Here is a 21,532-nt window from a genome sequence, read left to right as displayed (position 1 = left end):
ATGATCTCACCAGAAATATCTTCCTGACAACTCAATGTCCTTGGCGTTGTTGTATTGCTTTGAAGGGAGATGTGAAAATGTGAATGGGGAAAAGGAGATTAGGGGAATAGCCTAACTGTTGATTTTTTGCGCATACAGTGGCACAACCCACGCCTTCTCAGTCTACAAAAAGGCAGATGTGAGAACAGTAGATTTGGAGTCAATTAGAGCTGCATTGAAGAATGTATGTGTAGGAGCTGGCTATTACCCATGATTCATTCTTTGGTATTTACTACAAGTCAGATACATCCCAAAGTAGCTTTGTAGTTGTTTTTTTTCGTGTTATGCTATTCTTTGACTCTCTTTAACTTTCTCACTCATTATTATTCACCATTCATTCAGCATTTTCCGTAATCATGGTAGCATTCACATCCACATCCACATGTAGAAGTGTTTAGAAACATATTATATTCTTATTTGCAATAAAAGTGACTCCAAAATGACACAATACATTATTTACCATTAATTTCTATTGGGCACACAACCAAAACTAAACTAACCAAAACACACAACCAAAACTAACTGCAAATGCATCCAACAAGTTTGTAGAGTCAATCAATCAAATGTATTTATAAAGCCCTTTTTACATCAGCCGATGTCACAAACCCAGCCTAAAACCCCAAACAGCAAGCAATGCAGATGTAGAAGCACGGTGGCTAGGAAAAACTCCCTAGAATGTCAGGAACCTAGGAAGAAACCAAGAGGAACCAGGCTCTGAGGGGTGGCCACTCCTCTTCTGACCTCTTCTGCCGGGTGGCGATGATAACAAAACATGGCCAAGATGTTCAAACGTTCATAGATGACTAGCAGGGTCAAATAATAATAATCACAGTGGTTGTAGAGGGTGCAACAGGTCAGCAGCTTAGCAGTAAATGTCAGTTGGCTTTTCATAGCCGATCATTCAGAGTTAGAGACAGCAGGTGCGGTAGAAAGAGAGAGTCGAAAACAGCAGGTCCGGGACAAGGTAGCACGTCCGGTGAACAGGTCAGGGTTCCATAGCTGCAGGCAGAACAGTTGAAACTGGAGCAGCAGCACGACCAGGTGGACTGGGGACAGCAAGGAGTCATCAGGCCAGGTAGTCCTGAGGCATGGTCCTAGAGCTCAGGTCCTCCAAGAGAAAGAGAAAGAGAGAGAATTAGCAGGAGCATACTTAAATTCACACAGGACACCGGATAAAACAAGAGAAATACTCCAGATATAGCAGACTGACCCTAGCCCCCGACACATAAACTATTAGTGGAGGCTGAGACAGGAGGGGTCGGGAGACACTGCTGTAATCATTGCATGCTAGGAATATGGGATCAAATACTGAACTTTTGACTACTTGATTTATAAGAATCTTTAGGGTGTCAATACCTTTGACACCTACCTTTTTGAGAAAAAAATGGTTACTTGATAAACAAAATCTCTTTCTCTGAGCAATTGTATTAGTATAAAATATAATTTCCCCCAAAAAATGTAGCATACAATATAGCTCAGTATTTGAATTATTTATTTCAGACAGTCGATTATTGCTCATCTTTATCAAGGGTGTCAATAATTGTGGACCCCACTTTATATATTGTTGCTATATTCAATATAAATGCATATACATATATTCAAGACTCATGATCAAACCAGTGCTATATCTTTAACCAAAGCCTAAAGGTGTGTGTGTGTGTGTGTGTGTGTGTGTGTGTGTGTGTGTGTGTGTGTGTGTGTGTGTGTGTGTGTGTGTGTGTGTGTGTGTGTGTGTGTGTGTGTGTGTGTGTGTGTGTGTGTGTGTGTGTGTGTGTGTGTGTTTGTGGAAGGAAGGAAGCTAAAGTAATTCCACTCCCGAAAAATAGTAAAGCACCCTTTACTGTCACCAACAGTCATCCAATCAATTTGCTGCCTGTTCTTAGTAAACTGATGGAGAGAATTGTGTTGGGCCAAATACAATGCTATTTTCACAGAACAAGTTAACTACTGACTTTCAGCATGCATACAGAGAAGGTCACTGACTTAGATGACTGATGATTGCTTAAAATAAATGCATAATAAGGTGATCGTTTTAGCTGTACTGTTAGATTTCAGTGCAGCTTTTGATATTATTGATCATAAACTGTTATTGAAAAAACTCACTTGCTTTGGATTTAAATAACCTGCCATCACATGGTTGGAGAGTTATTTATCCAATAGATCCCAGAGAGGGTTATTCAATGGAAGCTTCTCTAACATCAGATATGTACAGTGCGGTGTCACTCAAGGCAGTTGGCTTGGGCTGTTCCTCTTCTCAATTATGACAAATGATTTGCCACTTGTCTTACACAAAGCAAGAATCACTGTATGTGGATGATTCCACACTCTACATGTCAGCACCAAAAGCCAATGAGCTCACTGAAATTCTAAATAAGGAGTTATCAGTATCAGAATCTGTGATTAATAATAAACTGGACTTAAATAGGGTGCCTTCATAAAGTATTCACACCCCTCGACTTTTTCCACATTTTGTTGTGTTTCAGCCTGGATAAAAAATGGATTAAATTGAGATATTTTGTCACTGGTCCCATGGAGCTCAGTTGGTAGAGCATGGTGTTTGCAATGCCAGGGTTGTTGGTTCACTTCCCACAGGGGACCTGTATGAAAATGTATGCACTCACTGCTGTAAGTTGCTCTGGATAAGAGCATTTGCTCAATGACTAAAATGTAATACTAAAAGCATTGTATTTGGTTCAAAATGTAGCTAAAATCTGAACCTCAATGGTTATCGTCCATAAGCTATTTTTGGTCATAGGAAACAATGGCAGAAACATTGTGTACAAAAAATAAATTAACAAAATAGCAAAATTGGTCAGGAGCCCGTAAAACAGCTATCCATTGCAGCGTCAATCTCCATGCAGCACTGGTCTCTCTGCTACTACACTGCAAACGGTACCGAGGCACCAAGGCTATAACCAACAGGACCCTGAACAGCTTCTACCCCCAAACAATAAGACCGTTAAAAAATATTATATTTTTTATTTCGCCTTTATTTAACCAGGAAGGCTAGTTGAGAACAAGTTCTCATTTGCAACTGTGACCTGGCCAAGATAAAGCATAGCAATTCGACACATACAGCAACACAGAGTTACACATGGAATAAATAAAACATAGTCAATAATACAGTAGAACAAAATAAAACAAAAAGTATATATACAGTGAGTGCAAATGAGGTAAGTTAAGGGAGTTAAGGCAATAAATAGGCCATGGTGGCGAAGTTATTACAATATAGCAATTACACACTGGAATGGTAGATGTGCAGAAGATGAATGTGCAAGTAGAGATACTGGGGTGCAAAGGAGCAAGATAAATAAATAAATACTGTATGGAGATGAGGTAGGTAGATAGATGGGCTGTTTATAGATGGGCTGTGTACAGGTGCAATGATCTGTGACCTGCTCTGACAGCTGGTGCTTAAAGCTAGTGCGGGAGATATGAGTCTCCAGCTTCAGAGATTTTTGCAGTTCTTTCCAGTCATTGGCAGCAGAGAACTGGAAGGAAAGACGACCAAAGGAGGAATTGGCTTTGTGGGTGACCAGTGAGATATACCTGCTGGAGCGCATGCTACGAGTGGGTGCTGCTATGGTGACCGTTGAGCTGAGATAAGGTGGGGCTTTACCTAGCAGAGACTTGTAGATAACCTGTAGCCAGTGGGTTTAGCGATGAGTATGAAGCGAGGGCCAACCAATGAGAGCGTACAGGTCGCAATGGTGGGTAGTGTATGGGGCTTTGGTGACAAATGGATGGCACTGTGATAGACTGCATCCAGTTTGTTGAGTAGAGTGTTGGAGGCTATTTTATAGATGACATCACCGAAGTCGAGGATCTTTAGGATGGTCAGTTTTACGAGGGTATGTTTGGCAGCATGAGTGAAGGATGCTTTGTTGCGATATAGGAAGCCAATTCTAGATTTAATTTTGGATTGGAGATGCTTAATGTGAGTCTGGAAAGATAGTTTACAGTCTAACCAGACACCTAGATATTTGTAGTTAGTTTTACATGCATTTAAGAGCAGTTGGAGGCCACGGAAGGAGAGTTGTATGGCATTGAAGCTCGTCTGGAGGTTAGTTAACACAGTGTCCAAAGAGGGGCCAGAAGTATACAGAATGGTGTCGTCTGCGTAGAGGTGTACCAGAGAATCACCAGCAGCAAGAGCAACATCATTGATGTATACAGAGAAGAGAGTCGGCCCAAGAATTGAACACTGTGGCACCCCCATAGAGACTGCCAGAGGTCCGGACAACAATTTGACACACTGAACTCTATCAGAGAAGTAGGTGGTAAACCAGGCAAGGAAATCATTTGAGAAACAAAGGCTGTTGAATTTGCCAATTAGAATGTGGTAATTGACAGAGTCGAAAACCTTGGCCAGGACGATGAATACGGCTGCACAGTAATGTCTCTTATCGATGGCGGTTATGATGTCGTTTAGGACCTTGAGCGTGGCTCAGGTGCACCCATGACCAGCTCTGAAACCAGATTGCATAGTGGAGAAGGTACGGGGGGTTCGAAATGGTTGGTAATCTGTTTGTTAACTTGGCTTTCGAAGACCTTAGAAAGACAAGGTAGGATAGATATAGGCCTGAAGCTGTTTGTCACCCCCATTGAAGAGGGTGATGACCGCGGCAGCTTTCCAATCTTTGGGAATCTCAGACGATATGAAAGAGAGGTTGAACAGGCTAGTAATAGGGTTTGCAACAATTTCGGCAGATAATTTTAGAAAGAGAGGGTCCAGATTGTCTAGCCCGGCTGATTTGTAGGGGTCCAGATTTTGCAGCTCTTTCAGAACACCAGCTATCTGGATTTGGGTAAAGGAGAAATTGTGCGGGCTTTGGCGGGTTGCTGTGGAGGGTGCCGGTCAGTTGACCGGGGTAGGGGTAGCCAGGAGGAAAGTATGGCCAGCCGCAGAGAAATGCTTATTGAAATTCTCAATTATAGTGGATTTATCGGTGGTGACAGTGTTTCCTAGCCTCAGAGCAGTGGTCAGCTGTGAGGAGGTGCTCTTATTCTCCATGGACTTTACAGTGTCCCAGAACTTTTTTGAGTTAGTACTAAAGGATGCAAATTTCTGTTTGAAAAAGCTAGCCTTAGCTTTCCTAACTGCCTGTGTATATTTGTTCCTAACTTCCCTGAAAAGTTGCATATCACGGGGGCTATTCGATACTAATACAGAACGCCACAGGATGTTTTTGTGCTGGTCAATGTCAGACAGGTCTGGAGTGAACCAAGGACTATATCTATTCCTAGTTCTACATTTTTTGAACGGGGCATGCTTATTTAAGATGGTGAGGAAGGCACTTTTAAAGAATAGCCAGGCATCTACTGACGGGACGAGATCAATGTCATTCCAGGGTACCCCGGCCAGGTCAATTAGAAAGGCTTGCTCGCAGAAGTGTTTTAGTTTGACAGTGATGAGGGTTGGTCGTTTGGTCGCAGACCCATTACGGATGCAGGCAATGAGGCAGTGATCGTTGAGATCTTGACTGAAAACAGCAGAGGTGTATTTGGAGGGCGAGTTAGTTCGGATGACATCTATGAGGGTGCCCGTGTTTACAGATTTGGAGTTGTACCTGGTAGGTTCATTGATCATTTGTGTGAGATTGAGGGCATCAAGCTTGGATTGTAGGATGGCCAGGGTGTGAAGCATGTCCCAGTTTAGGACACCTAGTAGCACGAGCTCAGAAGATAGATGGGGGTCAATAAATTCACATATGGTATCGAGGGCTCAGCTGGGGGCAGAGGGAGGTCTATAGCAAGCAGCAACAGTGAGAGACTTGTTTCTGGAATTTGTGAATTTTTAGAAGTAGAAGCTCTAATTGTTTGGGTACACACTTGGATAGTAATACAGAACTCTGCAGGCTATCTTTGCAGTAGATTGCAACACTGCCCTCTTTGGCAGTTCTATCTTGACGGAAAATGTTATAGTTAGCGATGGAGATTTCAGGGTTTTTGGTGGTTTTCCTAAGCCAGGATTCAGACACGGCTAAGACATCCGGGTTGGCAGAGTGTGCTAAAGCAGTGAGTAAAACAAACTTAGGGAGTAGGCTTCTAATGTTAACATGCATGAAACCAAGGCTTTTACGGTTACAGAAGTCAACAAATGAGAGCACCTGCGGAGTGGGAGTGGAGCTAGGCACTGCAGGACCAGGATTAACCTCTACATGTCCAGAGGAACAGAGGAGAAGTAGGATATGGGTACGGCTAAATGCTATACAAACTGGCCGTCTAGCATGTTCGGAACAGAGAGTAAAAGGATCAGGTTTCTGGGCACGATAGCATAGATTCAAGGCATAGTGTACAGACAAAGGTAAGGTAGGATTTGAGTACATTGGAGGTAAACCTAGGCATTGAGTAATGATGAGAGAGATATAGTCTCTAGAGACGTTTAAACCAGGTGTTGCCATCGCTTATGTAGGAGGCGGAACAACATGGTTGGTTAAGGCATATTGAGCAGGGCTAGAGGCTCTACAGTGAAATAAGACACTAATCACTAACCAGGATAGGAATGGACGAGGCTTATTGATATTAGAGAGAGGCATGCGTAGCCAAGTGAACATATGGGTCCAGTGAGTGGTTGGGCTGACTGGGAACATGGCGATTCAGATAGTTAGCAGGCTGATGCTAACAGTTAGTAGACCGGGGCTAAACAAGCTAGCAGTTAGCAGACCGGGGCTAAACAAGCTAGCAGTTAGCAGACCGGGTTAGCAAGCAAGCAGTTAGCAGGGGCTAGCAGTTAGCAGACCGGGGCAGGCAAGCTAGCAGTTAGTAGACCGGGCTAAGCAAGTTAGCCTTTGGGGGACGTCGTGATGGGGGTAAGTCTGTTTTTGCCTCTTCGTGCGGTGACGTTGATAGACCAGCAGTGGAGTTAGTAGGGTTCCAAGTAGCTCTAGGTAGCTAGAAGGCCTAGCAGGTTAGCAGAATGGGCCTTCAGCGGACATTGCGCCTGAGGGGCCTGTTGGAATCCTCGGGCACATTATGTCGGTATTCCAGTCGTAGAGAATTGGCGGCGTTCCGTGCCCCGTACCGGCAGTAGAAGGGGTCCGGATGTTGTAGCCCAGGAGTGGGCTTCGGTGGTAGCACAGGAGTCCTGTCCGGGCTAGCTTCAGGCTAATTGGTGCTTGCTCTGGGATGGAAATGCTAGCCAGGAGTGGTCACCCGGGATTGCGGTTAGCTAGTTTTGAAGATCCAGATGAAAATGTTCGGAGTTTGTGGTATGAATCTGGGGATATGGAGAGAAATAGGTTTGTTATGCTTTTGTTTGAGTCACATTGTTCGAACTGACGAGAGCTTTCCGAGCTAAAGGTTAGCTGATGACCGCTAGCAATGTTTTGCTAACTGATAGCTGTTAGGTAGTTAGCTGGCTAGCTTCAGTTGAGGGATTCCAGATCCGAAGTAAATAGAAATATTTTAGAAAAAAACAGATCCATGCCACATTGGGTGAGTCAGGAGAGTATTTATAATTTGTTTAGAAATAGTTAGTCCAGGTAGCTATTTGGTTAACTATTTAACTAACTTTTTTGACTCATCACATGCACCGCTGCTACTGTTTTTTATCCACTTTATTCCTACTTATATGTATCATATCTACTGTTATATAAATATTCATACACATAGCTCATATAAACAAAGACATTCCATCGCAAGAACACATACACCCAGCCATAAGACTGACCCCCTCTGTTCTCTTCTTTCACGACCCCCTCTGCTCTCCTGTATCAGATTTCCAGACACACAAATATCTCCTTGACACACATCTCATCCCCCTCTACTGGTCGGGTCCCAAGAGCAAAGGACTTTTGCTGTGCACCAATGGGGCCCGCTCTGGCTAGAGCAAGGCCCGCCTCCAACCCTTTGTGACCAATCAGAAGACCAAAACGACAAGACTCCACCTACTTTATTCTATGTATAAAAATGAATGTAACCGTTGTATAAGGTCTCTTTTTCACCTGACTCCTTGCCGAGTTATATGAACTAGATCCGTGCACGTAAAACTGCGGGACAAGATATCTTTGACTCATTAAAACTGTCTTTTGTTACAACTGAAATCCACTCTGTCCAGCGTCCGTGATTTGGTCTCAACTCTCCAGTATTTAAACACTAACACTACCTCTTACCTTGAACATCGACTCGGTACTTGTACGCTGTGTATAACTAAGTTATCATTACTCATTGTGTATTTATTATTTATTTTATTACGTGTTTTACTTTTCTATTATTTATTTTTATCTGCATTGTTGGGAAGGGCCTGTGTGTAAACAATTCATTGTTGTTTATGAAGCATGTGACTAATACAGGTTTATTTCAGTTGTACATAAAGGGTGTGACCATTGAGCCAACTGAGGAAGCTAAACTCCTAGATATAACATTGTATGGTCAATTATCACGGTCAAGTCCTATTGATAAAGTTGCTGGGGAGAGGTATATCTGTTCTAAAAATATATTCTGCATTTTTGACACAAATCAACTGTACTAGTTGTTAAGGCTCTGGTCTTGTCCCATCTTGATTACTGTCTGGTAATAATGTCAAGAGCAGCAAAGAAAGACCTAGCAAAGCTGCAGCTGTCTCAAAACAGAGCAGCACGCCTTGCCCTTAACTGCACATACAAAAGTAACATCAACAACATGCCAGTCTTTCCTAGTTGAGTGTTGATGAGAGATTAACTGCTTCTCTTCTAGTTTTCATTAGAAATATTACTGTGTTAAATTCCAGATTGTCTGCATAATCATATAACATACAGCTCAGACACCCATACTTACCCAATAAGACATGTCACCAGGGGTCTTTTCACAGTCCCAAATCCAAAAGGAATTCACGGCAACGCACAGTATTATACAGTGCCATAATTGCACGGAACTCCCTTCCATCTCCAATGACTGAAGCAAACAGCAAAATTACCTTAAAACAATCAATAAAACATCTCGTGGCACAATAGAGACTGAAATGATACACCTTATTCTTTAGTTGTATTGTTTGAATATCATTGTATTTTTGCTAAATTTGTGTAACTGTTCTTGTCTATCAGTGTTTTGCTTTGTTACTTGTCCTTTTTGTTTTTGTGTGGTCCCCAGGAAGAATAGGTGCTGCTTCGGCAAAAGCTAATGGGGATCTGAATAAACCAGTGCCAAATTGGCAAAATGTAGAACAACAAAAAAATGAATGGTGTGACAGGAGTTTACCAATTACTGATATTACCTCATTTTGTGAGTTTTTCACAGCTGTACAATTTCTCTCTGGTTACCAAGCAGCTCTTATCTCAGGTTGGCAGGTAGCCTAGTGGTTAGAGCATTGGGCCAGTAACCAAAATGGTTGCTAGATCAAATCCCAGAGCTGACAAGGTAAAAATCTGTTGTTCTGATGTATAGCAACCACTGTTGCTAGGACATCGCTGTAAATAAGAATTTGTTCTTAACTGACTTGCCTAGTTAAAAAAAATATGTATTTTCATCCAAGGAGAAAATCAAGATGACTAACAGACCTATCTTTTTGTTTGCACTCGTTGTTGGATTTCTGAAAATAGAGTGAGTTAAATGGTTCTTAAAGAAACATACAGGTAATAATGGAAATGAGGGATATGAAGTACAGTTCAAGTCGGAAGTTTACATACACCTTAGCCAAATACATTTAAACTCAGTTTTTCACAATTCCTGACATTTAATCCTAGTAAAAATTCCCTGTCTTAGGTCAGTTAGGATCACCCCTTTATTTTAAGAATATTAAATGTCAGAATAGTAGTAGAGATTTTATTTCATCACATTCCCAGTGGGTCAGAAGTGTACATACATTCAATTAGTATCTGGTAGCATTGCCTTTAAGTTGTTTAACTTGGGTCCAACGTTTCGGGTAGCCTTCCACAATTTTGGCCCATTCCTGACAGAGCTGGTATAACTGAGTCAGGTTTCTAGGCCTCCTTTTTGTAGGCCTCCTTGCTCACACACACTTTTTCAGATCTGCCCCCAAATGTTCTATAGGATTGAGGTCAGGGCTTTGTGATGGCCACTCCAATACCTTGTCTTTGTTGTCCTTAAGCAATTTTGCCACAACTTTGGAAGTATGCTTGTGGTCATTCTCCATTTGGAAGACCCATTTGTGACCAAGCTTTAACTTCCTGAATGTTGCTTCAATATATCCACATAATTTTCTTTCCTCATGATGCCATCTATTTTGTGAAGTGCACCAGTCCCTCCTGCAGCAAAGCACCCCCACAACATGATGCTGCCACCCCTGTGCTTCACGGTTGGGATGGTGTTAATCGGCTTGCAAGTCTCTCCCTATTTCCTTTAAACATAACAATAGTCATTATGGCCAAAGAGTTCTATTTTTGTGTTGTTGTATGTGTCGAACTGCTTTGCTTTATTTTGGAATGGTCACAATTGTAAATGAGAACTTGTTCTCAACTTACCTACCTGGTTAAATAAAAGAGAAATTAAAATAAAACAAAAAAGTTTTATTTTTGTTTCTTCAGACCAGAGGACATTTCTCCAAAAAGTATGATCTTTATCCCCATGTGCAGTTGCAATCCGTAGTCTGGCTTTTTAATGGCTGTTTTGGAGCAGTGGCTTCTTCCTTGCTGAGCAGCCTTTCAGGTTATGTCAATATTGGACTCGTTTTATTGTGGATATAGATACATTTGTACCTGTTTCCTCCAGCATCTTCACAAGGTCCTTTGCTGTTGTTCTGGGATTGATTTGCACTTTTCTCACCAAAGTACGTTCATCTCTAGGAGACAGAACGCGTCTCCTTCCTGAGCGGTATGATGGCTGCGTGGTCCCATGGTGTTTGTACTTGCGTACAATTGTTTGTACGTGGTACCTTCAGGCGTTTGGAAATTGCTCCCAAGGATGAACCAGACTTGTGAAGGTCTACACTTTTTTTTCTGAGGTTTTTGCTGATTTCTTTTGATTTTCCCATGATGTCAAGCAAAGAGGCACTGAGTTTGAAGGTAGGCCTTGAAATACATCCACAGGTACACCTCAGGTACACCTTTTCCAAGCTGTTTAAAGGCACAGTCAACTTAGTGTATGTAAACTTCTGACCAACTGGAATTGTGATACAGTGAATTATAAGTGAAATAATCTGTCTGTTAACAATTGTCAGAACAAATACTTGTGTCGTGCACAAAGTAGATGTCCTAACCGACTTGCCGAAACTATAGTTTGTTAACAAGAAATTTGTGAGGTGCTTGAAAAGCGAGTTATAATGACTCCAACCTAAGTGTATGTAAACTTCTGACTTAAACTGTATATTTAAAGCAGGTGCTTCCACACAGGTGTGGTTTCTGAGTTAATTAAGCAATTAACGTCTCATCATGCTTAGGGTAATGTATAAAAATGCCGGACAGGGCATTTTGGCTACTATTGCTATGCCCCCATAGGATGATGATGCCCCCATCCACAGGGCATGAGTTGTCACTGAATGGTAGAATGAGCATGAAAATGATGTAAACCATATGCTATGGCCGTTTTTCAACCATCATCAACAAAACACCAAATTATGGAATTTCTCATGTGCGAATGGTGTCGCATCCCTCCAATAGAGTTCCAGACACTTGTAGAATCTATGCCAAGGTGCATTGAAGCTGTTCTGGCTCGTGGTGGCCCAACACCATGTTAAGACACTTTATGTTGGTGTTTCCTTTATTTTGGCAGTTACCTGTACACCCAGTCATCGCCACGACATTGAGGAAAGGCAGTTTTTATTGATTGTGTGAATGATTCTAATGCATTGTTATATTGGCTTTGTGCATATTTAAACAGTGGATGCCATAGTAATGTTCTTTGTAGATCCGTATATCTACAGTAACTCCCCCTATGCTTCCTCCTTTTCAGATTCTCTGGGTGGCCCCTTCCCCACCACATCCCACCGCTATCACCATAAGCCCACCAAGCAAAGTCTGCCCGTCCTGCAGTGTGGGAGCAGCCTGTCCTCTTTTCCCCTGCTCTTCCACCCCAGTGCCAAGGGCTCCCAGATCATCATGGACGTGGCCCAGAGGACCGTTAAGAGGCAGGCCAGCTTCTGCAATGCCATCACCTTCAGCAACCGGTCCATTGCCCTGTACGAGCAGGTCCGCCTCAAGGTATGGACAGACTGGGCAGTGGACCATGGTTATCAGCACACTGTCTTTTCCTTCCTTTCTTTTAGCCTAACTGTTTTCCATTTATTTGTTTGTCTGTCTCTCTCACTCACTGTGTGTTTTGCCTTCATTATTCCCCTGATTCTGTGTGGGCCAAAACAGCTTAGCCAAAGTTTCCACTTCACCTATCAGTCCATCTATGTCTCAAGTGAAAGAGCAGGGGAAGCATTGCCATGTGAGCCACTGTTATCTTGCATGGTGAAAGAAGTGTAAATAGAGGTTTTAAATGAGACAAGACAAGAATATCCAGTCTGATGATAAACAGACATACAATATGTGTTTATTTGTGTTGTTGTTTACCATTTGGTTTGTAAAAGTTTTAACATATGGCCAACCATAATGTATTTTGGTAAATCTTAGGTTAACACAACTAATGGAATGGACTTTAGGTTATTCACCAGCTTAACTCCCTTCATCAAAATGAAATTGGGGTGGCAGGTAGCCTAGTGGTTAGTGTGTTGGGCCAGTAACTGAAAGGTTACTAGATCAAATCCCCGAGCTGACAAGGTAAAAATCTGTTGTTCTGCCCCTGAACAAGGCAGTTAACCCACTGTTCCTAGGCTGCCGTTGTAAATAATAATTTGTTCTTAACTGACTTGCCTAGTTAAATAAAGGAGAAATAAAAAATGGTACAAACCCATTACCTGTTCCCCTCCAGATCACTAAGAAGCAGTGCTGCTGGAGCGGAGCCCTGCGTCTGGGCTTCACCTCCAAGGACCCGTCCCGCATCAACCCAGACAACCTGCCCAAGTATGCCTGCCCAGATCTGGTCTCCCAGAATGGCTTCTGGGCCAAGGCCCTGCCCGAGGAGCTGTCCAATGAGGGTAATGTCATCTCCTTCTGGGTGGACAAGAAGGGTCGTGTATTTTACCGCATCAATGGCTCCAGCCCCATGCTGTTCTTCAGCGGGGTCCATGCCTCTGAGACACTCTGGGCTCTCATAGATGTCTACGGCCTGACACGAGGGGTCCAGCTACTGGGTAAGTTTCACAGGGAGAAGGGAAAGTGTTATGGGCGTTAATGACGTTCCTTGCCAAATATTATTCCAATTCATTTTGATGAATTTCCCAAATTGACTAATGACAGCAAGTGGTGGTTAAATGTTTAAAATTGTATGTGCTGGTGGGTGTGTTTGCGTGAGGTTGGTTGTTTGGTGATGTTACTTTTGTACTACTGCTCTACCTTTCCCACACACCATCATTCCAAAATACTCCAATGGAAAAAAGATGGAGAGAGATTAGAAAGGTTGCGTAGTTACACTGTTAGCATAAAGGAAATGCCACCACAATGGAATTTGAGAACCACTGGAAAACAAAACTTCTATTCTGAAATGCCCTGTTTGATGGGTTTACCCCAAACACTTGAAACTAATTCAGGAAAAGTTTCCCATCCAACAGATTTTGAAAAGTTTAAGAACATTTTTGTAATGTATAGGTAAAGTTTTTTTTTTACCAGTATCTAAAGATTTACCCAGTTTGAGAGCTGGTCAACTGATTAAAATTGATATATTTTTTAAACTGAAAATAACTACAGTGCTGTGAGAAAGTACACTACACAAAATAGTGGATTAGGCTATTTCAGCCACACCCGTTGCTGACATGCAATCTCCATAGCCAAACATTGGCAGTAAAATGAGATGAGCCTGAGGGGTCTTCTAGACCAACATTGCTGCCCCTGCCATTTAATTAAAATCTGTTACATCACTAGAATCTCTTCCTTACACAGATATCAATACAGGAAGGCTTGGTTATTGTAGTCATGAACTGCTGATGTTAATGACTCACTTAGCTAAGGCTCATCCAAAGCCCTGAGAAAAGGTTTTCTCTAATACAGTAGAGCACACCAGCATGGGTGTTTTTGAATTGTTCAGTATATACAGAATATTATCACGGTTGAGTGCCATCTCTATTCAGTATGCTCCTTCATGCAATCGTATACATAATCACAGTGCTTTTAGAGCAGAAATAGAGGGTATTAGGAGTATATTCTGGCAAATAAGTTGGTTGGTGGAGTTGTTTTTACAAGTAATCAGTTATGTTGCAATGAGTCCCGTTGTAGTGAATATGCTGTCTAACTTTCCCCTTTTGGAAATAAATTAATTTAGCTGTATTTCAAGTATGTTTTAAATTTTCAAATTACATTTTCTAGAGTAATGATCAAAGCATGTTTAAAAAGGTTCACTCCTTTTATTTCACAAGGTCAAGCTAACCTTTTTATCTGAAGTTCCTGAATGAAAAGCCTGTTAAGGGAACTAAAACCCTAACACGGAACCCAAACCGGCTGCGCGCGTGCGCCATCGTGCATACATTTATTTTGTCCCCCTACACCAAAAGAGATCATGACACGCAGGTTAAAATATCAAAACAAACTCTGAACCAATGACATTAATTTGGGGACAGGTCGAAGAGCATTAAACATGTATGGCAATTTAGCTAGTTAGCTTGCACTTGCTAGCTAATTTGTCCTATTTAGCTAGCTTGCTGTTGCTAGCTAATTTGTCTTGGGATATAGACATTGAGTTGTTATTTTACCTGAAAAGCACAAGGTCCTCTACTCCGACAATTAATCCACACATAAAATGGCCAACCGACTCGTTTCTAGTCATCTCTCCTCCTTCCAGGCGTTTTCATCTTTGAAATTATATGGTGATCCATCCAAACTTTCATTGTATTACCACAACCACCGGCAAAACAGTTTGTCTTTCAATCAGTTACGTATTTTATCTAACGGGTGGCATCCATAAGTCAAATATTCCTGTTACATTGCACAACCTTCAATGTTATGTCATAATTACGTAAAATTCAGGCAAATTAGTTTTCAACGAACCAGGCGGCCCAAACTGTTGCATACACCACTTTGCGTGCAATGAACGCAAGAGAAGTGAGACAATTTCACCGGGTTAATATTGCCTGCGAACCTGGATTTCTTTTAGCTAAATATGCAGGTTTAAAAATGTATACTTCTGTGTATTGATTTTAAGAAAAGCATTGATGTTTATAGTTAGGTACACATTGGAGCAACGACAGTCCTTTTTCGCGAATACGTACCGCATCGATTAAATGCAACGCAGGACATGCTAGATAAACTAGTAATATCATCAACCATGTGTAGTTAACTAGTGATTATGATTGATTGATTGTTTTTTATAAGATAAGTTTAATGCTAGCTAGCAACTTACCTTGGCTTACTGCATTCGCTTAACAGGCAGGCTCCTCGTGAGGCAGGTGGTTAGAGCGCTGGACTAGTTAACTGTAAGGTTGCAAGATTGAATCCCCGAGCTGACAAGGTACAAATCTGTCGTTCTGCCCCTGAACAAGGCAGTTAACCAACCGTTCCTAGGCCGTCTTTGAAAATAAAAATGTGTTCTTAACTGACTTGCCTAGTTAAATAAAGATTAAATAAAGGTGAAAAAAAAGAAGACGATTGGCCAAATCGGTGTCCAAAAATATCGATTTCCGATTGTTGTGAAAACTTGAAATCGGCCCTAATTAATCGGCCATTCCGATTCAAGATTCAAGATCTTGAACAACATTCTGGCCTTAAATGTCCATGTACTCTTATCTCCACCGGTACAGCCAGAAAAGGACTGGCCACCTCTCAGAGCCTGGTTCCTCACTAGGTTCCTTCCTAGGTTTCTGCCTTTCTAGGGAGTTTCTCCTAGCCACCGTGCTTCTACATCTGCATTACTTGCTGTTTGGAGTTTTAGGCTAGGTTTCTGTATAGCACTTTGTGACATCTGCTGATGTAAAAAAAAAAGGTCAAGCCCATGATGTTGGAATGAGATGTTCGACGAGCAGGTGTCCACATACATTTGATCATGTAGTGTATTTGCCCCCTTTCTGATTTTCTGTTTTTTAATATTTTTTTTATACTGAATGTTATCAGATCATCAACCAAAACCTAATATTAGATAAAGGGAACCTGAGTTTACAAATAACAAATACAATTATTTTATTTATTTAGTTAACAAATTTATGAAACACCCAATTCCCCTTTGTGAAAAGGTAATTGGCCCCTTACACTCTAACTGGTTGTGCCACCTTTAGCTGCAATGACTGCAACAAAATACTTCCTGTAGTTGTTGATCAGTCGCTAACATCACTGTGGAGGAAATTTGGCCCACTCTTGCATGCAGAACTGCTTTGTGGGTTTTCAAGCATGAAAAGTTATACTTTCGCCCAAAAAGTTATAATTTTGACTCATCTGTCCATAGAACGTTCTTCCAAGAGTATTGGTGCTTCCCGATGCTTTTTGGCAAACTTCAGTCAACATTTTGGACGACATTATGCCTGGCGAAAACCAAACACTGCATTCCACAGAAAGAACCTCATACCAACAGTCAAGCATGGTGGTGGTAGTGTGATGGTTTGGGATGCTTTGCTGCTTCAGGACCTGGATGACTTGCCTTAAAACCTCTACAGGATTGGTGGGTCCCTAGTGGGACGGTTGAGCTAACGTAGGCTAATGTGATTAGCATGAGGTTGTAAGTAACAATAACATTTCCCAGGACATAGACATATCTGATACAGAAAGCTTAAATTATTGTTAATCTAACTGCACTGTCCAATGTACAGCAGCTATTACAGTGAAAGAATACCATGCTATTGTTTGAGGAGAGTGCACAGTCATGACCTTGAAAATGTATTAATAAACCAATTAGGCACATTTGGGTAGTCTTGATACAACATTTTGAACAGAAATGCAATGGTTCATTGAATCACTCTAAAACATATAGTGGCCAAAATCTAAATTGCGCCTGGGCTGGCATAATACATTATGGCCTTTCTCTTGCATTTCAAAGATGATGGTACAAAAAATACTCTGTTCTTTTACCAGATCTAATTGTTATATTCTCCTACATTAATTTAACATTTCCACAAACTTCAGTGTTTATTTTCAAATGGTATCAAGAATCTACATATCCTTGCTTCAGGTCCTGAGCTACAGGCAGTTAGATTTGGTTATGTCATTTTAGGTGAAAGAGAATTCTACAGGATAATTTCATGCCATCCATCTTTGAGCTGAAGCTGAAGCACAGCTGGGTAATGCAGCAATACAATGATCCAAAGCACCCAATCAAGTGTACATGAAAATTGTTAAAAAGCAACAAATTTGAAGTTTTGGAATGGCCTAGTCCAAGTCCAGACTTAATCCCAATTGAAATGTTGTGGTAGGACTTGAAACGAGCAGTTCATGCTTGAAAACCCACAAATGTCGCCAAGTTAAAAAAGTTCTGCATGCAGGAGTGGGCCAAAATTCCTTCACAGCGATGTGAGAGACTGATCAACAACTACAGTAAGAGTTGCAGTAAGGGTCGCAGTCATTGCACCTAAAGGTGGCACAACCAGTTATTGAGTGTGAGGGGCTAATTACTTTTTCAAACAGGGTAATTGGGTGTTGCAGATCTTTGTTAATTTAAATAAAATAAGTATATATTTTTTTGTTATTTGTAAGCTCAGCTTCCATTTATCCAATATTAGGGTTTTGTTGAAGATTTGATAACAGTCAGTATCGAAAATATGCAAAAAGGAGAAAATCATAAAGGGGGAAATACTTTTTCACAGCACTGTATATTACTGTAAAATAGTGGTAGTATCTCTTCCTAGATTTTGCTTAATCCTAAATTGCTTTTGTCAGAGTACAATTTTGTTTACTAAACATAATCATCACCCCTCATGGAATTAACTTGCAAACATCCCAATAATTCAATCAACATGGACTCATTTCCAATAATGATCCTCCCTCTCTATAAGGAATGGAGGCTGTCATCACCATTAATATAAATAGAAAAGGCTCCCATATATTATAGATAATACCATTTAAACTCATTTCTGGCAGTGCTAGTTGACAGCAAGCAGTGTGCTATCTGCTGTTGGGCTGTTTGGTATCCAGCGCTAGAGTGAGACTATCTGGAGTTCAGTGGGCTAGCGACGAGCTGTGATGACACACTGTGCATAGCTCTTGTTCCTCGACAGACATTAAGGAAAGATGATGTCAGGAAAATGGCGTGACTGAAGCCATTTTCCCAGACAGGAGAACAAATACAGTGTTCTCACTCAGCTAAGAAAGAGAATGTTGTGTTAGCACTGTGGAAATCACATCTTCAGCATTGGATCTCCAGTCGGCTTTGTGTCTTTACCTAAACATAATCATATGCAATCCCCATTTTAACAGTGATCTACAAACATTCCATTTCAAATATATCCTAGATTTAAAAAAAATTGAATGTCCAAGTAGATTCTGCCTTTATTGTAGGTTGTCAGAACAGCAGCTCTCCATATTACTGTTACCTACGAGAGACTCAAGCCTTGTTGCCCCCTACATGTCTACACTGACTATACGTGCCTACACTGACCTACAGAAACAGCAGAGCAGCCTTAGCACTCAGTCAGCTGAAGGGTACTTCACTATCAGGCTTCTTCTATAGCCTAAGAACGTCACCAGTCAAGAGCATGGTATATCTCAAAGCCCTAGTATTGCCCCGTTGGCCGCAGTTCAAGCAGCACTTAGTGCCTGAAATATGGGGCGGCCACATCAAAGACTGCCCCGGTGAACTGGCACATGTGCTCAGTTTCCTAACGGGGGACATTTTGATTCTTAATGATGCTTACACTAGGAGCTGACATTAACGCTAAGCCAGCTGATAAAGGCAGACACATTTCACCTGTTGTGCGTGAAGCTATTTATCATACAATCTGTCGGGAGGTTGGTCCTATAGACTAGCTCCAGCTGTTTTCTGCAGGGACGAAATGGGGCGAGTTTAGCTAACAAACAATGCTTTGGAATAAGTGATTTTGGTTGTTCAAGTAAACACGTTAAACAAATGGAAAATGTGGGAAATGAATGAGGACCATTTTAACATTGATTCCACACTTTATAGTCTCTGGTGACCTACATTACGTGATATATATATATATATATATCAGGAAATGTATAAAATATGAGTAGCTTAAAATTTGATCTAATGTGACCAATTCCATCTCCTAAATCTTGAGCAGCTCCACCACCGAGCCATGACTCTCTTCCATCTGCGTGACAATATCTTGTCTTCAAATGAACTTCAAACCAATTTTCACTCTGTGTTCCAGTCAGAGATGCATACTCAGTCTCAATGCATAAATGTAGCTACCCATTTCCTCTCTGGTGCCTTGCCTTTCACGTTTGATGGATTGATTTTAAAAGTGTCCCTGATCACATGTCTGGCCAGATCAGTGTAACTGTAGCAGTTCCTCAGTACCAGCCCCAAGGAGACTGCTCTGTGCTATAAATGCATTTCCCATCATATTTGTTGTGAGGCGAGACTTGAGTGATGTGGGTAGTGGCACAACGCTATAGTCTAAGATACCGTAGATCGTGTGTGTAAATAAAAGCAGTACAGTAGAGAAGGAGTGGAACGTACTAGAGTTTAATAAGTCACTGCCTGTTCAATCCAGTTCAATTCCACATCATATGCAGACACCATTGCCCCTAGGGTCATGTAGTGATCTGGGACTTTGTTTTAACATGTCACAAAGAGATAAAGTAAACAAATTTCTGCATTAAATCAAATCAAGCTTTTTTCATAAAGCACATTTCAGACATGGAATGCGCGTTGCATTCCATGTCTGAAATGTGCTTTATGAAGAATGTGCTTCACAGGAAAATAAAAACATATTTAAACATATTTACTACTCAACAAACATAAGAGGATGAAAAAAAATAAAGAATAACAATAAAAACTGAAATGCTAAGGAAAAGCAAAGCTAAAAATGTGTGTGTTTTAAGATCTCTTTAAAATGTGGCCACAGTTTCGGCCGCCCTCAGGTTCTCTGTTAGGCTATAACAGAGTCTGGGGGCATAGTAACTACAGGCTGCATCTCCACTAGGCTTTGGGTTAGTTAAAAGGCCAGTGCCAGAGGACCTGAGGGACCTACTGGGTACATAACTCCAAAAGCATGTCTGACATGTATTGGGGTGCACAATCGTAAATTGATTTAAAAACCAATAGAAGAATCATAAAAAATTCTAAAACTCACAGAGACCGGTGTAATGTGTGATCTCCGTCTGGTCTTGGTCAGTACTCACTCTACAGCATTCTGTATGTTTTTGCAATTGACCAAGGACTTTTGTGGGTAGACCAGACAGGAGAGCATTACAGTAGTCAAACCTGCTTGTAAAATAAGCATGGATGAGTCTCTCTGTATCAGCCTGAATATACAGAACAGTTCAGTGATGTCGGGCTGTTATCTTGGTTTTTAGTACCAGTAGTGGTGTTCATGTTGTCTGCCTTCATGGGGTGTTACGACACAGGATCTAAGGATCTCTAGTTCTGTTTCCTCTAAGGCTGCTACAGTAACAGGGCAGTGTAGCTCAGTAGCTAGCCACCCATGTGAGAATTCAAAGGTGATCCAGAGACTGGTGAGACTACTTGAAAGCCGAGATGGTGTTGCATAACCAGTGAAGCTAAATTAATCTGCCGGAATCAAACTGAGCCTGAGGGCTCTTCTAGACCAACATTGCTGCCCCTGCCATTTAAGTAAGATTTGTTACATCACTAGGCTCTCTTCCTACACAGATATCAATACAGAAAGGCTTGGTTATTGTAGTCATGAACTGCTGATGTTAATGACTCACTTAGCTAAGGCTCATCCAAAGCCCTGAGAAAAGGTTTTCTCTAATACAGTAGAGCACACCAGCATGGGCGTTTTTGAATTGTTCAGTATATACAGAATATTATCATGGTTGAGTGCCATCTCTATTCAGTATGCTCCTTCATGCAATCGTATACATAACCACAGTGCTTTTAGAGCAGAAGTAGAGGGTAATAGGAGTTGTTTTTACTAGTTATCAGCTACTGTATGTTGCAATGAGTCCCGTTGCAGTGAATAACTTTCGCCTTTTGGAGAGAAATTAATTTAGCTGTATTTCAAGTTTGTTTTGACTTTAAAATAGTTCAGTTTTCTAGAGTAATGATCAAAGCATGTTTAAAAAGGTCCACTTCTTTTATTTCACAAGGTCAAGCTAACCTTTTTATCTGAAGTTCCTGTATGAAAAGTCTGTTACGGGAACAAAACCCTAAGTCTCACCCTGATTAGATGAATCAGAGAGTTCATGTCAGAAAAAGGTAACGGCACCCCTAAATATAATGATTCAGGTCATAATACACTATATATACAAAAGTATGTGGACACCCCTTCAAATTAGAGGATTCGGCTATTTCAGTCACACCCGTTGCTAACAGGTGTATAAAATCAAGCACTATGCCATGCAATCTCCACAGACAAACAATGCCCCTGTGCACAAAACGAGGTACATACAGAAATGGTTTGTCGAGATCGGTGTGGAAGAACTTGACTAGCCTGCACAGAGCCCTGACCTCAACC

The 21,532-nt window shown here is 41.3% G+C and overlaps 1 protein-coding gene across 1 annotated transcript in view; it reads left to right on the top strand.

Annotated features, from left to right (window-relative positions):
* LOC110529113 (E3 ubiquitin-protein ligase NEURL1) overlaps positions 1-21,532 on the top strand; it is a 60,534-nt gene that overhangs the window by 3,483 nt on the left and 35,519 nt on the right. The window contains exons 2-3 of the mRNA XM_021611256.2: positions 11,866-12,113; positions 12,829-13,150. Of these exons, the coding sequence (XP_021466931.2) occupies positions 11,866-12,113; positions 12,829-13,150 (570 nt within the window). The remainder of the gene's footprint in view (positions 1-11,865; positions 12,114-12,828; positions 13,151-21,532) is intronic.

The sequence above is a fragment of the Oncorhynchus mykiss genome, chromosome 1, assembly GCF_013265735.2.
Source record: "Oncorhynchus mykiss isolate Arlee chromosome 1, USDA_OmykA_1.1, whole genome shotgun sequence".
In the NCBI taxonomy this organism is placed as follows: domain Eukaryota; kingdom Metazoa; phylum Chordata; class Actinopteri; order Salmoniformes; family Salmonidae; genus Oncorhynchus; species Oncorhynchus mykiss.
This window is presented reverse-complemented; position numbering and strand designations above follow the sequence as displayed.